The following is a 20,200-nucleotide window of genomic DNA, read 5'->3' on the forward strand; positions in this document are numbered from 1 at the left end:
TCATGCCTGTAGTCCCAGCTACTCGGGAGGCTGAGGCAGGAGGATCGCTTAAGCCCGGGAGTCTGAGGTTGCTGTGAGCTAGGCTGATGCCACGGCACTCACTCTAGCCCGGGCAACAAAGTGAGACTCTGTCTCAAAAAAAAAAAAAAAAAAAAAAAAAAATAGGCTGGGCGCGGTGGCTCACGCCTGTAATCCCAGCACTCTGGGAGGCCGAGGCGGGTGGATCTTCTGAGCTCAGGACTTCGACCAGCCTGAGCAAGAGCGAGACCCCGTCTCTACTAAAAAATAGAAAGAAATTATCTGGCCAACTAAAATATATATAGAAAAAAAAATTAACAGGGCATGGTGGCGCATGCCTGTAGTCCCAGCTACTCAGGAGGCTGAGGCAGTAGAATCGCTTAAGCCCAGGAGTTTGAGGTTGCTGTGAGCTAGGCTGACGCCACGGCACTCACTCTAGCCTGGGCAACAAAGTGAGACTCTGTCTCAAAAAATAAATAAATAAATAAATAATAATAATAAACAAAAAAATAAAATAAAAATTATTTTCCACAAATAGAAAAATAAAGAAGCTCTTTGAAAAGAATAACTGTCTATTCAATATCCATCACCTCATCCTAAGAGCCTGACAGGATGCTATGTATGCACTAGTATAAATCATTAGGAACATGCCTTATAGCTCTTCCCCTTCATTCTAGCCTCTTAATCCCAAACACAACACTCCGAATGAAACTGACCCAAAAATAAACAAAAACATATCCATTCCTGTGCTAAAACTATAAAATACTGGTCAGCTCAGAGTATTTCAAGTCAGAGTTAGTATCTCCAACAGTGTCCACCATGGTATTGTTATATAACAGGGACTCAAATACTCTGTAACTCAACAGAGAAGAGAAGAAAAAAATCTTCCTCTTAGAAGTCCACATTTTTTAGTCTCTAAAACTGAAACTACACTACTCAAGTTTCAAATAGCCAAAGTGAAAATAAAAAAGGACAGATTAATTCTATTTTACCCTTAAAAATTCCCTTACTAGGCCGGGCACGGTGGCTCATGCCTGCAATCCTAGAACTCTGGGAGGCCGAGGCGGACGGATAGTTTGAGCTCAGGAGTTCCAGACCAGCCTGAGCAAGAGCGAGACCCCATCTCTACCAAAAAAATAGAAAGAAATTATCTGGACAACTAAAAATATATAGAAAAAATTAGCTGGGCATGGTGGCACATGCCTGTAGTCCCAGCTACTTGGGAGGCTGAGGCAGCAGGATCGCTTGAGCCCAGGAATTTGAGGTTGCTGTGAGCTAGGCTGATGCCATGGCACTCTAGACTGGGGGACAGAGTGAGACGCTTGTCTCGAGTAAAAAAAAAAAAAAAAACCCTTAAAGTATCATGGATTAGACAGTGTTATTGGTTGAATAACTCTGCAAATATACTAAAATCCACTGAATTGTACACTTTTTTGTTGTTTTTTAAGAGATGGGGGGTCTCACCATGTTGCCCAGGCTGGTCTCAATCTTCTGGCTTTGAATAATGCTCCAGCCTCAGCCTCCCAAAGTGCTGGGATTACAGGCATGAGCCACCACACCCAGCCTGAACTGTACACTTTGAAAGAATTAATGTTATGGTATGTCAATTATATCTCAATAACACTGCTAAAAATGTATTATGGGTACTCACTCTTCAAACAAAATATAGTGAATAATTTTGTAAGTATATAACTGAGGTGGGATTGCTTGAGGCTAGGAGTTCAAGAGCAGACTGGGCAACAGAGCAAGATCCTGTCTCTACAAAAAAATTAGCCAGGCATGGTAGTACACACCTCTAGTCCCAGCTACTCAGGAGGCTGAGGCAGGAGAATCGCTTGAGCCCAAGAGTTTGGGGCTGCAGTGAGCTATGATTAGGCCACTGCACTCCAGCCTGGGCAACAGAGTGAGACTACGTCTCCAAGAAAAAAAAAAAAAAGCATATGTATTTTAAGAGAGAACTTACTAAAAAGATGACTATACATAAGCAGGGAAGCCAATGACAGCCCAAATCCTAAAACTGTAAAAGTCATAAACTAGGCAAGTATCCATTTAAAGCCTGTTGCCACCTAAAGCATGGTCCAGGCAAGAAAGAGTGTGTCTGGAGAGCTTGTTAGAAATGCAGAATACTGGACCCTATACCCTGAATCAGATTCTATTTTTGAACAAGATTCATAGGCACATAAAGTATAAGCATTGATTTTTTTTTTTTTTTTGAGACAGTCTCACTTTGTTGCCCGGGCTAGAGTGCCGTGGCATCAGCCTAGCTCACAGCAACCTCAAACTTCCGGGCTCAAGCAATCCTACTGCCTCAGCCTCCCAAGTAGTTGGGACTACAGGCATGCGCCACCATGCCCGGCTAATTTTTTCTATATATATTCTTAGTCGTCCAGCTAATTTCTTTCTATTTTTTTAGTAGAGATGGGGTCTTGCTCTTGCTCAGGCTGGTCTCGAACTCCTGAGCTCAAATGATCCACCGCCTTGGCCTCCCAGAGTGCTAGGATTACAGGCATGAGTCCCTGCGCCCGGCCATAAGCACTGATTTTTTAAAGGATTTAGAAAAATGTTAACTAGCTTTTCATAATATGTAAAACTCAGATGATAACATGGTGTTAATGAAGCTACCTGATAATCTGACAAACTTCATTTCAAAGCTAAACACCATCCAAGCACCTAAATAAATTTCTGCTTCCCTTCAACTGTGCAAATGCTGTAAGTATACAGGATAATGCAGGTAATACCTCTTTTATGCCTAGTTCTTTTAAAACTCAAGAAAATCCTTTAAGAAAACCACTTTGACATAGCTTACCAAAGGTAGAAGTTGATACTACTGAAAACAGACTTACTAGCTGCTGTGGCAACTGGCTGAGCAATATTGGCAGGTGGCTTCAGTTTCATGAGTTCATTAAGACTATTATTTTTGAGTAAATCCTTTAGTTGAACCTGGTCTTTTGAAGGTGCAGAGGTCATGGCATTTCGTACTGCTGGTGCTGAAACCGAAGGGCGTGTGTTTGCAGTAGTCTGAATAAACTTAGTTAAAGTGATAGTTTGCCTGTTGGTTGTTACAGGTGGTGTTTTAGTCATCACAATTGTAGATCCCAAGGTCGGAAGCTGGTTTATTTGATTCAGCACAAATGTTGTAGTAGACGGAGGCTGCTGCTAGAAAACAAAAGACATTACACCACTGAAAAATGCTTTATTCTCTAAGGCCTACATCCATAAACACAGTGGGCCATTTAGAAATCTAAAATTGACTTTTACTCTTGCCTATTGACACTTCATTTCTAATTTAATTTGATTAGCTACAAACTACCAAGTTAAAAGACACCACTTTGAGGAAAAGAAGATACAGTAGTAGTGTAACATTTTATGTAACCACTGGGGACAGCAAGCATAAAATGGAACTATCCCAAGCAAACTGTGATATATAGTACACAACTGTGATGTATGGTAACCCTATATAATAAAAGACTGGTAACTGAAAGAATCTCTAATGCCACAACTACCCCAACCAGGTAGATGACCTTAAACCCCTGGAGGCCTGGGTTTTCTGAGGCACATTTTCTGTTTCTAACATTCTGTGATTTTTCTTCAATGTTTTGTTTGCTGTCATACAGACCACACTAAAGTTTAGAACATAAAAAGACAAAAACAACCAAGCAGAGTTTTAAACTCTTATGTTGCACAAACGAACCCAGTCAGGTATAATACAATTACTGGTAATAGTGTGGGTACTATCTTTGAACCTACAACAAAGTTACAGAACATTTTATTTTTCAGTGGGGGATGAGGCGGGGAAAACTAGAGGAAAAAAAAAATGATGTCAACTTGAAGATAACAATATATCTGTGACTGCAAGTAACACTGAGACATGTTTATAAATTTAAGTCTATTTCTACTTTCTTTCCTTCTCAGATTATGTATTTCTCCATAACTCCTTTAACAAGAGTCTTCTGGATTATTATTTATCACTTTTAAACAAAATTCTCAATAATTAATGACAAATTATCAAATTTTAGCCAGTTTGTCCAATAATTTTATCCCATTAGGCTTCAGTTAATAATTACTCTACGTTTAAAGTAAGCTCAGAGAAATTTTATATTCAAAGCACAATTATAATCCCATAAAAATGATAAATACCAATGGACAAAAGCTGAAATAAATAAGCAAAAAAGGAAATAGTGGAATAATGTGCATTTCATCTTTACTTTATAAATTTTGTATCATTTGCAATAAATAAACTAAAAAAAGTTCTGTTTGTTCTAATTATCTTTTGATCAACATAAGTACCAAAGGAGTGAAAGAAATGTTTTATAAGGTAGGAGGTAATGATAGGATATTGAGAAAGTGGCAAAAAGCAGAACTTGCGAGATAAATCTATGTCACATTAATAGGTTATTTTCTTACTACAGTCCTCAACTATTTTGGAAGTAATGCCAAATCTAAAAATTCTTACCCTCACATTTAATAGTGCTGGAGTAGGTACCGTCTCTGGTTCTTGTTTAACAGGAACTGTTGCTTCGGTCTCCAAACCTAGTTCTAATGCACTAAGTGGCACTGACTTGAGAGAAAACAACATCAACGAATTCCGTTTTGAGAACAGAGTTACGTTTATTTTATTAAAACAAAAAACGGTCAAGCCTCACATTCAAACTGAATGTGAAATAACTAAAACCAGATATAACGTAACAATCTTTACAAACATAAAATCTCCACAAAACTAAGCTAACATTAAAATCTTATTTTTGCTTTCAGAGAATGTGTATAGTCAAACTACAGAAGAATGTCCCTAAATAAATAAGACAACTATCAAGGAAAGTAAAGGCACTCCCACACAAACTCTAAATAATTTATTTCTTACGTTTACTGTACACATATATAATACCAAAGCAGAAAGTTTTCATTGCAAATATTTTCCACTTCATAAATGAAAATACTCAATATAAAAATAACATTCACATATATATTTAAAATTAAGGCTTAATAATATATATTTCTGTAAGTTGAACTTACAAATTAAGAAACAGAGGCTTTAGAAAACTCTTACCTGCTGAACTGGAGGGGTAGGTGTTGGAGTTGCAAGCCCCATATCGCCACCATCGATATCAAAGAGGTCATTCGGACTAATTCCACTCTCACTCAAAGCAGCAAGCAGTAAATCTTGCCCTGGTTCCACCATCTTTAGAATGAAATATGAAATGTTAACATAAAAAACTTAAAGTGAAAATATTTTTTTGTTTTTCTTTTTTTTGAGAAAGAGTCTCGCTTTGTTGCCCGGGCTAGAGTGAGTGCCGTGGTGTCAGCCTAGCTCACAGCAACCTCAAACTCCTGGGCTTTAACGATCCTACTGCCTCAGCCTCCCGAGTAGCTGGGACAACAGGCATGCGCCACCATGCCCAGCTAATTTTTTTTTTCTATATATATTTTAGTTGGCCAGATAATTTCTTTCTATTTTTAGTAGAGACGGGGTCTCGCTCTTGCTCAGGCTGGTCTCGAACTCCTGACCTCGAGCGATCCACCCGCCTCGCCCTCCCAGAGTGCTAGGATTACAGGCGTGAGCCACCGCGCCCGGCCTTAAAGTGAAAATATTAACTCTCCTATAAACATATTATAAACAATCCAACATTTTCTACCAGACCCATTCATTCAATATATATGAAGAATCTGCTATGAATCAGGCAAAAAGGATAAAAGAGAAATAATCTCTGATCCCAGGAAGCACACATTTAAATGGAAAGGACAGAGACATACTTAAGTCACAGAAAGAATGTATGTCTACAAAAGGCTATATGGGAACAGAGAACAAAATACTGAACTTTGCCTAGGTAGAGAGGTTGAAAAGATGACAATGCACTGAGCCTCTAGGAAGAAATCACCTATTGGACAAACATCTTCTGGACAGTGCAAACTCATGGAGGCAAATTTGACACTCCTCAAGAACTATGGTTAGAGTAACAACATGAGTATGGAAGCTGAGAACAGAAGTGTGCAGCTTGACTGGGAGGTGGCAAGAGATGAGGAAGATACTGCCCACAGCCTTGTACACCATGCTAGAGTGTTCACTTAATTCTGTGTGTAACAGGGTCACGAAAGAGTTTTCAGATAGAGGACTGCTTGACATAGATTTGTGACTTAGGAAGGTTTCCTCAAACAGCAGTGTGGAAGCAATCTGAGAGGGGGCAGAATAAGACCAGAAGCAGGAAGACATCTCAGGAAACTGCTACAGCAGACCAGGAGAGATGATGTGTTATAACTGCAGGGCATGGAGAGAAAGAAGGGGGGGTGGAATGCAAAATCTTTAGGAAGGAGAATCCACTGGCCTTAGTTTAAATAAAAACTTAGACTATAAAGGGAGAATATAAAGGACACCAGAGAAAAAGCATGAGGTGATGGATGATTAGCGTTAAGCCAAGAGAAAATGAAAAATAAAAGTTTACCCCAGGAGACCTGAAGGATGAGTTACATGGGGCTGAGGGAGCCTTCTAGATAACCTAAGAGCAAGCAAATACATTTTAGGTTCAGGTTTTCCCAACTATAATCTCAGGAGCCAGACCAAAGTATTTTACCACCAAAATGGATTTTTATCACTGCTTTATAGGGAGAAAAAAAAATTAAGAGCTTTCTCAATTTTAACTTCTCTCATTAATTTCTCTGAAATAATCAATTTATACATACATACTTATGAGAAATCTGACTGTACTTGTTTATCTCAGTGAACTAATTTTACATTATATAAATAATACACTATTAATAGTTTTCTGCTTGTTCATTTGTTCTCAGACTGTGTGATAAAATTAAAGGTGTTTCATGATGTCCTACCAAAACAGTGTTACCCAAGAGCACCATGACCATGACCATGACTTCCAACATACAAGAACTTCTTTAGATGGAAGACATATAACAGAGAAATTCTCTATGTCCATGTCATGTATGTTTGTGCATCATTTAGACAGAAGTTCTGATGGAAACATGAATGAGTTTAGGGTGGAAACCACAGATACACAGAATGAAACTGAGGGCTACACTCAGTTTAACACTGTTTAAAAGGATAAGAGGAACGAGACATAACTCAAAGGAGATTTCTCCAAAAATTTTTCAGAGAAAGGAGAAGCCGCCTAAGGAAGAAAAAATTTTGAGCAGGGAGGAAGGAAAGGAAACAAGCCTGACACAGTGTTAGGCTCTTCATAAATATTACCATATTTAAGCCCATAACAACCCTGCGTGAAAGAGGCAATACGGTTTTAGAGCTGAAACTGAGGCTCAGAAAGCTTAAATTACCTGCCCAAGCTCACTCAGACAGGGAGCAGTAGAAGATAAGATAGAAACCAGATTGGGGTAGGGAACCCGCAGCCTTTGGCCTTCTAGATCCTTAAATACAGCCTTTTGACTGAATCCAAATTTTACAGAGCAAATCCTTTTAATAAAAGGATCTAGAAGGCCACAGGTTCCCTGCCCCTCAACTACATAGTTTAAACTCCCAAAGTCCATGGTTTCTCTTTCTAATAAGGGTGATGTTGGTAACCTACAAAGTTTCACTACTTTATTTCTGAATAAATGCCAGACTGAGATTAACATTGGAAGGATAAAGTCATAGCAAAATAATGAGCAGGAACTGGACAACATAGGCGACAAATAGGAAAAATGTCCCAATATAGATTTGATAAAGTTGACCAATTTTTCTAATATAGACATATTTGACCATACTTCACAAATTATTCTAGTACATAGGAGACATAAGTACTTAGAGCCCCAAACCAATGCTTTAAAAACATTTTCAATCCATAAAATACTTCTTTAGGACCCATGATCTCTGGGGAATATGGGGTCTTGGCCCACCCACTGTGGTTAATCTTGACCCAGATTAATAGAATTCTGGAGACTATCAAAATGTCATCCTTTAAAGGCAAATATTACAAATAATTTATGTACAACAAAGGTATACTGTTTTAAACCAGTGATTTCTAAAGATGACAGAGCTCTCACAAGCCAAGAGATTCATTAATCCATCAGATATACACCAAGTCCTGTCTAATTACACTCAAAAGCACACAAAGGCCATTAATTAATAAAATGCAAATTCATTGAAAGTGTTACTGAATTCACAAGAGCTTTCTGAAGTGTATTTTCTTAACAATGAGCATTAAAAGTACAAAAATATCATCATGGAGGGGAGAAATTTTAGGGAGAAACTTTTGATGTTTATATAAGAAAAACTGGCAACAATTATAAGTAACACTATCAATGACCAGTTCAGAATTCACTCATAGGAATCACAATTTGATTTAGCCATTTCACAATGTATACATATATCCAAATATGCTGTACACCATAAACAGACAATTTTTACTTGTCAATTAAAATAAATAACAATTTGAGGCCCTCTGATCTGAGTAATGACCTAGTAATAATGTCTGTAAAAGACATTGTCTTTCACAAGCTATTAATCAAAGAGCTTTTAATCCTTTATACATCTTATGCAGAAATGGAATACTAGGAATCTTTTCTCTCTTGGCCAATTGGACACAAATTCTCTACTTGATCTTTTTTGCAGGGCGAAAGAGGGAAGGGAATAGAGAGAGAACATCTATCCCATTCTCTAACTCCATTAGGCAAAACTTTTTTTTTAGAGGCAAAATTCTTAATATTTAATCATATTTCTATTCTGAAACTATTACAGATGCACAGAATTTCAGTGCTCAAGCTGAGAGAGCCCTTATAAAGTTACATTAGCCAATCTCCTCCTCCTCCTCATTTTACAAATAAGTAAGAATTATTCCTGGGAGAAAAAACAACATTTTCACTGTGAATCCACAAAGCGCAATATAAATGCCAAATACTATTAGGTATAAGAGAATCGTGTTAGCGTCTACAAAGCAGTGCATAGACCTGAAGTGACATTTATCATGTAGCAATCTAACAAACCCAAAAGTTACTAACCACAGAAGCTTCTATCTCAAACAACGGACAACAAAAAGTTCAATTTTTATCATAAACACCTTGAAAATATCACCTATTTCAAAATAGTACACCTATGAAAACTTCTAATGAATAAGAAACAAAGACACAGTAGTAGAGAGAAACTAAGAGCCATTCTCAGCAGGAAGGGAATACTGAGAAACAACAGCCAACCAGAAGAATGAAAGGATACAGTTCCTATTGATAATACCAATACTGAAACTTATCAACAGGGACAAGGTTCCTCTGGCTGAGACCTAAAGAGTATCTTTACAGCTCTGAGTACATACAAGGGATATTTACAACAGCAGTAGCATACCACAGTGGTTGAGGAGACTATGAGGTCAGACAAGACCTGGGTTCAAATACTACTACATCACCTACTAATACCATAATATGGTCAAGTAATAACCTCTCTTAGTTTCCTCATCTTAAAATGGGTATAAAAATAGAACTTGACTCATAGGATTGCTGTTGAGTAAATGTTCACTACTAGCTAATAACTATCATTTTGATAAATATTAGTATTTCACCAAAAAAAGGATGCTTTCTTTCATTTCACTGACCTAACACTTTATTTCCCAGAATATAAACTTTTGTTAGCAACCATTTAGTAACAAACTTCCATATTAGTTCTATAAAATACTAGTTCCCTTTCTATCTAAGTGTCACACATGTAATTTGTCCAGTTAATCACTTATGTCTAGAGGTAACTGGCAGGCTTTTTTGGTTTTTTTTTTTTTTTTTTTTTTTTTTTTTTTTTTTTTTGAGACACGGTCTCACTCTGTTGCCTGGGCTACAGTGCAGTGGCATCATCATAGCTCACTGCAACCTCAAACTCCTGGGCTCAAGAGATCCTCCTGCCTCAGCCTCCTGAGTAGCTGGGACTACAGGCGCTCACCACCACCACACCCAGCTAATTTTTCCATTTATTGTAGAGACTGGGTCTCACTCTTGCTCAGGCTGGTCTGGAACTCCTGGCCTCAAGCGATCCTTCTGCCTCAGCCTCCCAAAGTGCTGAGCAGAATTTGAAGGATAATGATCCACTTAGAATTTAGCTGATATATTGTCCATCAACAAGTGCCTATTGCATGCAGGTTTCTTAAGAACATCACAGGGAAGAGAATGCAGTTACAAAGAAGTTAGTTAAAAAGGATTTCCTTTACCGAAAAGGATACAATCTGTATTTTTCAACACCTACCCCCATGGCACCATTGCTCAGTAAAGTGTCCCTCCATTGCAAAATCTGCGGCAAGAATATATTCACAAAAGAATGTGTAAATTATATACAAAGTTTCAAAAATGCTTTATAAAAGCACAGGAAAGAATGGGAGAGAATGAAAACAACTTTCTTGATTATCACCACCTCAAATTCAGATCACTAGTTTCTTGGTACTTACTATAGATTTAATATCCCTTATCAGAAATGCTTGGGACCAGAAGTGCTTCAGATTTTTTTCAATCACGGAAAAGCTGCATTTATATAACGAGTTATCTTGGAGAGAGGACCTAAGTCTAAACACGAAACTCATTTATGTCTCATATACACATTATACACATAGCCTAAAGGTAACCAGGGATGGGGGGACTGATAGGGTCTTACTCTGTTGCCTGGGCTAGAGAACAGTGACATCATCATAGCTCACTGCAACCTCAAACTCCTGGGCTCAAGTGATCCTTCTGCCTCAGCCTCCTTAGTAGCTGACACTACAGGCCCATGCTACCACCACCTGGCTAATTTTTTTATTTTTTGTGGAGATGGGGTCTCACTACATTGCTCAGGCTAGTCTCGGAACGTCTAGCCTCAAGAGATCCTTCTACTTCAGCATACCAAACTGCTAGGACTACAGGCGTGAGCCACCATGCCCAACTCTAAAGGTAATTTTATATAATATTTTTAGTAATTTTGTGAATGAAAGTTGTTGTTTTTTTTTTAGCTCACAGCAACCTCAAACAATCCTCCTGCCTCAACCTCCCGAGTAGCTAGGACTACAGGCATGAGCCACCATGCCTGGCTAACTTTCATATATATATATATTTTTTAGTTGTCCAACTAATTTCTTTCTATTTTTTTGGTAGAGACAGGGTCTTGCTCTTGCTCAGGCTGATCTCAAACTCCTTAGCTCAAACGATACGCCCACCTTGGCCTCCCAGAGTGCTAGGATTACAGGCATGAGCCACTGCGCCCGACCTGCATGACAGTTTTGACTGGATTTTGACTGTGCCTATCATGAGGTCAGGTGTGGAATTTCCTACTTGTGGCATCATATCAGCAATAAGTTTCAGATTTTGGAGCATTTCAAATTTTCAGATTAAGGATGTTCAACTTGTATACTGGTGGGTTTTTTCTCTTTTGACTCTCACGATAATCCATCAGTGAATCCAAGCTGTTATCCCCTTGTCACAGACGAGAAACTAAGGCTTAGAAACATGAAATACAACAATGTAAAACAAAGTAAACTTGGAGCAGAATTACAAACTCAGGAGATCTGACATCATACTCCTCCAAGGTCCTGTACTCTCAACTCTATACTAGTATTTTTCATACTACTAGTATTAGTAGGTTATCAAATCAATTTAGTGTATGATGACATGCATTTTTTAATATTTCAGTATAGAAGAGACAACTAATGAACACGAAGAGTAAACATTATTTTGTAATATTTTTTGGTTATATGGGTATGTATGTACTAGGTTGCAATGTAAACTACTTCTTACTTTGGGATGCAATAAAATTGTTTGAAAATCATTGCTCCAATCTACATATTGCCATCAAAGAAATAAATAAGTTAATGTGATGGGTTTTGTACCATATCTTACTCATAAAATAGCTTCAACTCTTCAAAACCCTATTCCTTCCATTTACAGAAAATTTCAGTGGCATCCCAAGGTTGTCCTTAATACTTGCTGAGTTCAAGTCACATCAAAATATGTTGTCAATTAGCATATAAAAACAAAGACATGGCTCACGCCTATAATCCTAGCACTCTGGGAGGCCGAGGTGGGAGGATCGCTCGAAGTCAGGAGTTCAAGACCAGCCTGCGCAAGAGCGAGACCCCATCTCTACTAAAAAATATCTGGACAACTAAAAATATATAGAAAAAATTAACTGGGCATGGTGGCGCATGCCTGTAGTCCCAGCACTCGGGAGGCTGAGGCAGGAGGATCGCTTGAGCCCAGGAGTTTGAGGTTGCAGTGACCTTGACGCCACAGCACTCTAGCCCGGGCAACAGAGCAAGACTGTCTCCAAAAAACAAACAAACAAACAAAAAAACCAATTACAAAAACTTAATACTATTATATCATTGTAGTTATTAGTTGGCTATATTTAATGTGAAAGCAATTTCTCACAAAAAGCATCTTTATGCCAACTTTAGGCAGACAAAGCACAGGGACCCAGAGTGTAGGGGAAAGTTAGGTTACCTGTTCAGACCTGACATGCGTTCTCTACCTCCACAGGCAGCAAGTCTAAAAGCAAAGCTCAGTTTAGATAAAAACACTAAAACATATCTGTAGACAAAGTCTTTGAGGCAAATCACTTTCAAAAGCATGAAAAGAATCTCCATGCTGGCCATTTTTAAATAATTTCAGGAAAGCCCTTAAAACATAAAATTGCCTGACACATAACAGCATTCAATGAATGAATGAACAGTAAGCCAATTGGTCTCTCCTTCTTAACATTTATCCAGAAGCTAAAGTAAAATTTTATTCAAAATTCTGAAATAAACCGTATGGAATAAAGTTAGATTAGGAGACAAAAAGCAAAAGCCAGAGGGGGAAAAAAAAGATGTCTTCTCCGATCAGAAAAATTTTTACACAACTTTAAAAGACAAAAATAAAACGTTCCCTTGCTTGCAAAATTAATGTCCCATTCAAGTCACCAATAGCAAATTCTGCAATTCATCCCACTAATTCTGTATAAACTACCTTTTGTGCAGCAATGATGGCTTCCCCCACTGCTTATGAAAATCAATTCTGATTGCTGGAAAATAAAGTGGAAAATAGAACCCTCTGCACTGTTAGCTGGTATCACCGCCTGCAAGCGGTAAGTTGATTCATGCTAGAGCACGACGGTTTGACAGCTCTCTAGACCCTCCTGGCTGACTCTTCAGAAGCCCTATTTCATCTCTAATTCTGGTGGTCTGGAGAATTTCAAACATTTAACCCAACATAAACTGCTAATAATCAACTTTCAAAGGTCAAAGGGGACCAGTTTTTAACCTTCCCTCAACACGTGTTCAGTACAAACTTCCGGGTGCAGCTACAATTGGCTGCGCAATTCAATGGATAAAAACGTTGCTTTATTTGACTCTCATTTTCTTGCCCGTTCTTTTCCCACGTTTCTCAACCATCGGCTCCCCAAAACAAAAGCCTCCCACAGTAAACGGAGCACGCACATAAAAAGAGCTTCTCTGTGCAAGGATCAAGTTAGTGGTCCGCAAACATTAACCAAACACACGCACAAAGCCGGGTTGGAAAGGGGAGGAGCTGGATGCCAGGGTCAGGAAAGAAACAATCACAAGGTTTCGGGAACATCCAAATCTCCACAGCAGTTAAACGGACCCCAAAACCACTTTTGGGAAACCACCAGCCTACCCTGCTTTGAGGAACTTTAGATACTCGTTATGCCAAACACCCTGAAAGTAAGCAAATCCCCAACGGCCATTCCCTTTCATATATGGATCCTTAGGGTCTGGGAGGTGAGCTAGCTCATTTGAGGCAAAACTAAGCTAACCACCGGCAGAGACATGCGGGTAGCCCCCACGTGTCCCACGCACCTTCCTCCACGGCCCTGAGAGCGAGGTACTCAGAAGACCGCCAGTGTGGGCTACAGATTTAGGAAAGACAGCCCCGTCGCCTCCTCCGGCCCCCCTCCACCCTAACCCGAGAACGACGCTGGGGCAAAAGGAAAGACTTGGGAAGGATCTGGACCTTACTTTCCCTGAGAGTCCGGGACCTCGCAGCCCCCGGGTCGTACGTGGGAAGCAAACGGGGCACCCCCAGGGGAGCCGGCGAGAGCGGACCCCACCTCCCCGGTCCAAGGAGGGGTGTCTCCGGCCCGGGACAGCGGGGCTCTGGGGCCCCTAGAACCCCAAGCGCGGCGACCGCAGGGCCCGGCGCTGACGGGCGGAGGAAGCGGGTGCAGCGGGGCCGCCGCCGGGACCATACCCCTGAGGGGGCCGGAATGCGCGCCTGCGGGGGGCGACGAGAGGGGAGGGAGGCCCCAAGCCGGGGTGAGGGGCCGCCCCCCCAGCCCGGCCCCACACGGCCCCCCGAGGAGGGTGGTAGTGGGAGGCTGTCCGAGAGGAGGAGTGTAGAAGGAAAAAAGGGCTACGAGAAGCACTTACTTTCCCTGCGGGACCCGACGCCAGCACAGCTTCTCCCGGGCGGTGAGAGCTTGAAGGACCAGAGGCGACTGGAGCGGAGGCGGCGGCGGTGGCGGTGGCGGCGGCGTCGGCGGCGGCAGCAGCGGCGTCCGGCTCTGCCTAGCTCCCCGCCGCCATCTTGACGCCCCTCCCCCAGCCCCCCGCCCCGCCGGGAGGGGCTGGGGGAGGGGCGACGGCTGAGGCGCCGCGCGCACGCAGCGCGCGCCGCGCGCCCTCACGTGACTTCCTCCCTCCCCCCCCAGCTCCCCTGCGCCCCTCTCCGCCCCGCCTCCCTCCTAGATGAAGGAAGACGATTCCCCCCCCCATTTTGATCGCCTCCTGCCTTCGCTGCCAAAAACGGCCTCCCCTGGCTCCCGCCGGCCCGGTACCAGTGGTTGGATCCAAGGGAATTCCGGAACCCAAACGGTCCACTACCGCGGCTCTAGGGTGGGCGAGGGGTGAGGGGGCCGGGTTTCCGCGAAGGGGGAGGGGGGAAAGGCGAAGGCCGCCTAGGAGAGTCACGTGTCCAATGTTTCCGCCGGCCTTCACAAAAACCTCGCGAGAATTCTGTTGCCCCGCCCTTTTTGCCTTAGGGGTTGTCGGGAAGAAGGTCTGCGTCCTGGGGTGCCAGGGGGAGGTCAGCCGGTGGGCCGCGCGCATGCGTTCCGCACCGGCTTTCAAAGTCGAGCTAGGAGGGGCCAGAGCTGTTTTCGGAACGTTTTTGGTGGGTAGGTGGGTCCCAGGAAGTTGCCTAGTGGCGTTTCTGTCACTGTGGAGAGCTCTTCATTTCCTAGTCGACTCTAGAAAAAAATTTCACGTATTCCTTTCTTGTTAGGCTCGCTTAGAGCACTTTATTATAGAGTGTGAAGCGCAAGTAGCTCGGAGCCCCTCGGCGCGTCCACTGGCATGACCGTGACCGGGGAGCGTGAGCACCGTAATCGCTTCTCACACAGCCGCTCACCCCGGCACGCCGTCGCTTCCATTAATGAAGGCTGCAGAATGGGTCTGTCCCACCACTTCCCACTTCCTTACTTTCGCCATTAAATCATTAATAAGTGGCCTAGCCCAATAAACATACTAACTTATTGCTAACCCTTTTGTAAAGTCATTCTGAAAACGCTGCGGGACTCCGTTGCTTAGGTAATAGGCACGCCCGGGTGACTGTCGCCCCCTACTGGCTGCGCGTCCCACTCGCCGCCTGCTGCGAGCGCACTGAGTAGTTGGAACAGCTGGAGGTTAAAGTGTGAACTCTTCCAGAGAAAGTAGAGTATGTGGGGGGAAGAAGGGGAGAAAAGTAGGCATAGCAAGAATAATTATCAATCTTCCAACTAAGCGTTTCCATACATAAATATGTATCATATGCGTGGATGCATATATAAATAAATATTTTAAAATGCCGACTAATCACTTTGCTAATCATTTTACTTCCATTTCATTTACTCGTCACACACACCAAAAAAAAAAAAGCTATAAAGACAAAAATAATAAAAATATTTCCATAAAAACAAGGACCTCGTCCGTCTTGTTCACTGCTATTCCCTAGCTTGTGGTCCAGCGCAGATGACAGGACATAAGCAATTAAAAGTCTGTATGTTATGAAAGGAGAAAGAAAGAGAGAAGAATGCAGTAAAGGGGTTCTAACAAATACAGCAGTGTGCGTGGAGCTTGGTTAGCACAATTCTGTTTCCAAGTGACCCCGACTCTAGTTGCACGCTAGTACTAGATGAGTGCTAGATTCTGAAAGTCAGACCCGATGTAGATACTCCCAATTTTGAGGTACTTTCTGAACATCCAGACTATATCCTTGCAGCCATCTGTGCATCATCTCCTTATCTTGAACCAAAGTGAAAGATGGTGTTTCAGGGGATATTTACAACTGCATATATGTACACAAATGTTATGTACAAGACTATTCATAGCAGCATTGTAGAAACGAGATTGGAAACACCCTAAATGTCTTTGAGGAAGGACTGGTTAACTAAATTATGGTACTTCCCTGCAATGCAACAATTGTTCAAAAGAATGAAAGAATGTGGCACCTCAGTAATTGTGTGTATGTATGTATGTATACACATGTGTACAGTAGTCCCTCCATATCCATGAGGAGACTGTTCCAGGACCACCCATGGATACCAAAATCCAAGGATGCTCAGGTCCCTTATATAAAATGTCGTAGTGGGCCAGGTGCAGTGGCTCAGCCTATAATCTCAGCATTTTGAAAGGCTAAGGCAGGAGGATCTCTTGAGGCCATGTGTTCAAGCCCAGCCTGGACAACACAGCAAGACCCCATCTCTACAAAAAAATTTTTAAAATTATCTGGGTGTAGTCCCAGCTACTTGGGAGGCTGAGGTGGGAAAATTGCTTGAACCTAGGAGTTTGAGGTTATAGTAAACTATGATCACACCATTGCACTCCAGCTGGGGGCAACAGAACAAGACTCTGTTTCCAAAAAAAAAAAAAAAAAGGTCACAGGTCATAGATTAGTATTTGTATATAACTATGCACATCCTCCTGTATACATTTTTTTAATTTGTATTGAGATGAGGTCTATGTCGCCCAGGCTGGTCTCAAACTCCTGGGCTCAAGCAATCCTCCTCAGCCTCTTAAGTAGCTATGATTATAGGCACATGCCATTGCACCCAGAAGCCTCCTATATACTTTAAATCATCTCTAGATAACTTACAATACTTCATACAATGTAAATAGCAGTTATACTGTATTTTGGTTTGTATTATTTTTATTGTTTTATCATTATTTTTTATCTTTTTAAATATTTTCAGTCTGAGGTTGGTTGGATCCACCAATGTGGAATCCACACATATGGAGGGCCAGCTGTATATGATTTGTTTGCATGAACATAGACCATCTCTGAAAAATGACACAATTAACCGCAGTTGCATCAAGATATAGGAACTGAGATACTGAAGGTCAGAGGTGGGAAGAAGACTTACTGAGTGCACCCTGAACAGAGGTGCTACTGGAAGCAGATGATTCAGAAAAACCCCTATTCCACATGGTATTGACTTCCCTGTGGCTATTTACACAGCACTTCAACAAATATTTACAAGTGCATGTATTATGTACTAGACACTATGTTAGGGGTTAGGGATACAAGTTTAAGAAAAACATGGGTGAGGGAATGGTCCCTGCCCTTGAAATTAAATGCCCTTATAGTCCAGTGGACACTAATCCAAAAATTACACAAAATATAAAATTGTAACTGTGATCCTACAAAGTAGCTAACAGAGATTGTTATAGAGGAATTTGGCCTCATCTGGGAAGTCAAACAAGGCTTCCTTAGGCATGCGGACTTGCACCTGTAGTCCCAGCTACTCGGGAGGCTGAGGTGGGAGGATTGCTTGAGCCCAGGAATTTGAGGCTGCAATGTGCCATGATCAGTCTGTGAATAGCCACTGCACTCTAGTCTGGGCAACACAGTGAGACCTCATCTCTAAAAAAATTAAAATTTAGAGAAAAACTTCCACTGTACCTTGTTGTTCCTGAGCTAAATTACACCAACACTTTTTTAAATAAAATCTTTAAAAAAATAAAAATTAAAAAATGGATGACTGAGCTAAGAATTGCAAAGTAGGTATTAACTAAGTAAAGAGAAGAGGGAAATGCATTTCAGGAAGAGGAAATACCACATGCAAATGTCCTGAGACAGGTGGGAGCAAAGCTCCAAACCCAAGCTGCTGCACTCTGCTGTGTGACTACCTTTCTGCTCTGCCAGCTGTTTCTGTGTTAGACTCTGCAACAGGGAAGTGAACATCATCCCAGCAACACTTCCACACCCTGGCTCTATACTTCCTTCCAATAGCAGTAGCTATACACAGTTTGCAGTTTTTTCTATACTTGCAGAACTAGCCTCCTCACACCAAGTCCTTCACTAAGACACCAGGACCAATCAGAGACCCCACAGGGTCACCCTCTAAGGTCAGAGACATTAGCACAATGGCCGGGCATGGTGGCTCACACCTGTAATCCTAGCACTCTGGGAAGCTGAGGCGGGCGGATCCTTTGAGCTCAGGAGTTTGAGGTTGCTGTGAGCTAGGCTGATGCCATGGCACTCTAGCCTGGGCAACAGAGTGAGACTCTGTCTCAAAAAAAAAAAAAGACACTAGCACAAGCTTAGCAGAGGCCCCTCCTTGAAGTCTGGGTTTCAGCAACATAGGGACCCTTTTCTATGTTCCTAAGTTACTCCTAGGTTCAAACAATCATCCTGCCTCAGTCTCCCAAGTAGCTGGGACTTCAGGTGTATGCTACTGCATCTGGCTATTCCTAAATTTAAATTACACCAACCCTTTGCCTGTGTCCCCTCAGCCTTAATGGTGAAGGCTGTGTTCTACAGTTGCTAAATCCATGGTGCCTTAAAGTTCTCCCCATACACTTTCAGTTACCTGGTTAGCCAGTTTTTATCTATTAATACTTAACAGTGCTTTATATTAAATTATCTCGACTGGTCCGAGTGCAGTGGTGTTTACAACTAATTGATCACAACCAGTTACAGATTCCCTTGTTCCCTCTCCACTCATGCTGCTTCACTTGACTAGCCTAAAAAAATAAATTTTCTCCATTAAATAACTGGTATGGTTTCTTTCTCCTACCTGAACCTTGATTGATACAGCAGGGAAAAAAAGGAGTTACCAGTAGGGAATAAGCTTGCAAAGGTAGGTGAAGGCTATTTCCAAAGAGCTTTTTATTCTCAAAGAGCCTTTTGAGTTTGGACTTTATTCTGTAGGCTACAGGGAACTCAGAAACTTGTTATGCAGAGAACTGCCGTTGTTGGATATGCATTCTAGAAGAATCATTCTGGAAGCAGTGTGGCAGATTGATTTAAGAACTGGGCTGCAAATATGAAGACCATATACATCGAGAGAAGATAAGAACTTGAACTGGAACAAAACTATTGAGCAATAAAAGAGGGCCAGGTTCAAGAAATATTTAGAAGGTAAAGCCAGTAAGGCATGGTGGCTGCTTGGATAGGGATGGTGGGGAGGGAGGAATCTAGAATGACACCTCAGTTTCTGGCTTGGGCCCTGGGTACATAATGGAGCCATTAGTTGAACCAATGATCCCAAGAAAAGTAACAGGTCTGAAGAGGAAGGTAATGAGTTTGGCCTTTAAGTATGGGGGATGTTTTGTTTATCTATTGCTATATAATGAACTACCCTGAAATGAAACAGCTTAACACAACAGGCGTTTTATTATTTCTCATGATTCTCCCAGGTAGGCTGGGTTCTGCTGAGTAGTTGTTCTGCTGGTCTTGCTTATAATTACTTGATGGGGCAGCTGTGGGCTGGGACAGCGGGGTGTCTCTCTCTCCATGGTTCAGACATGGCAGCTCAGGGCACCCCAGAACGTGAAAGCAGAAGCTGCCAGGCTTTCTTAAATCTTAGGCTTACAGCTGACACAGTGATGTTTCTGACATATTCTATTGATTAACAAGGCCAAGTTAGACTCAAGGAGAGGCAACACAAGAGTATGACTAGCAGAAGGCGTTGTTCACTGGGGACCACCAAAGTAACAGTGTATCATAAGGAACCTTCAGGAACCTATGGGACATCCAAGTGGAGATGTCTAGCAAACAGTTGGAATCTACAACTTGGAGATCCAGGCAGGGATTAACATGAGACAGGATAAAACTGTTCCAGGAAAGAATGCAGAGAGAAGAGCCAGGAATACAACCTTGAGATTCTGTGTCTAGGAGGTGAGCACCCAATGAGCCTGAGAAAGGCCAATCTGAGAGATCAAAGTAAAATCAGGGAGAGATTATATCATGGATGCCAGGGGAGTAGAGTTTCAAGGAATGAGCAGTCAGCAATGCCTAATGCAGCAGGGAGCACCAGACTGTGGCTGAAGTA

The 20,200-nt window shown here is 41.7% G+C and overlaps 1 protein-coding gene across 3 annotated transcripts in view; it reads right to left on the reverse strand.

Moving 5' to 3' along the window:
• SBNO1 (strawberry notch homolog 1) overlaps positions 1-14,498 on the reverse strand; it is a 50,675-nt gene extending 36,177 nt beyond the window's left edge. The window contains exons 1-4 of one of the 3 annotated variants that reach the window (XM_045534962.1): positions 14,319-14,498; positions 5,063-5,194; positions 4,472-4,576; positions 2,862-3,174 (exon numbers count right to left, since the gene is read on the reverse strand). In XM_045534962.1, coding sequence (XP_045390918.1) covers positions 2,862-3,174; positions 4,472-4,576; positions 5,063-5,194 — 550 coding nt within the window. In that variant the 5' untranslated portion in view covers positions 14,319-14,498. The remainder of the gene's footprint in view (positions 1-2,861; positions 3,175-4,471; positions 4,577-5,062; positions 5,195-14,318) is intronic. The other 2 variants (XM_045534963.1, XM_045534965.1) reach the window with 2 other exon arrangements.
• Between the last annotated feature and the right edge of the window lie 5,702 nt (positions 14,499-20,200).

The sequence above is a fragment of the Lemur catta genome, chromosome 21 (assembly GCF_020740605.2).
Source record: "Lemur catta isolate mLemCat1 chromosome 21, mLemCat1.pri, whole genome shotgun sequence".
In the NCBI taxonomy this organism is placed as follows: Eukaryota; Metazoa; Chordata; class Mammalia; order Primates; family Lemuridae; genus Lemur; species Lemur catta.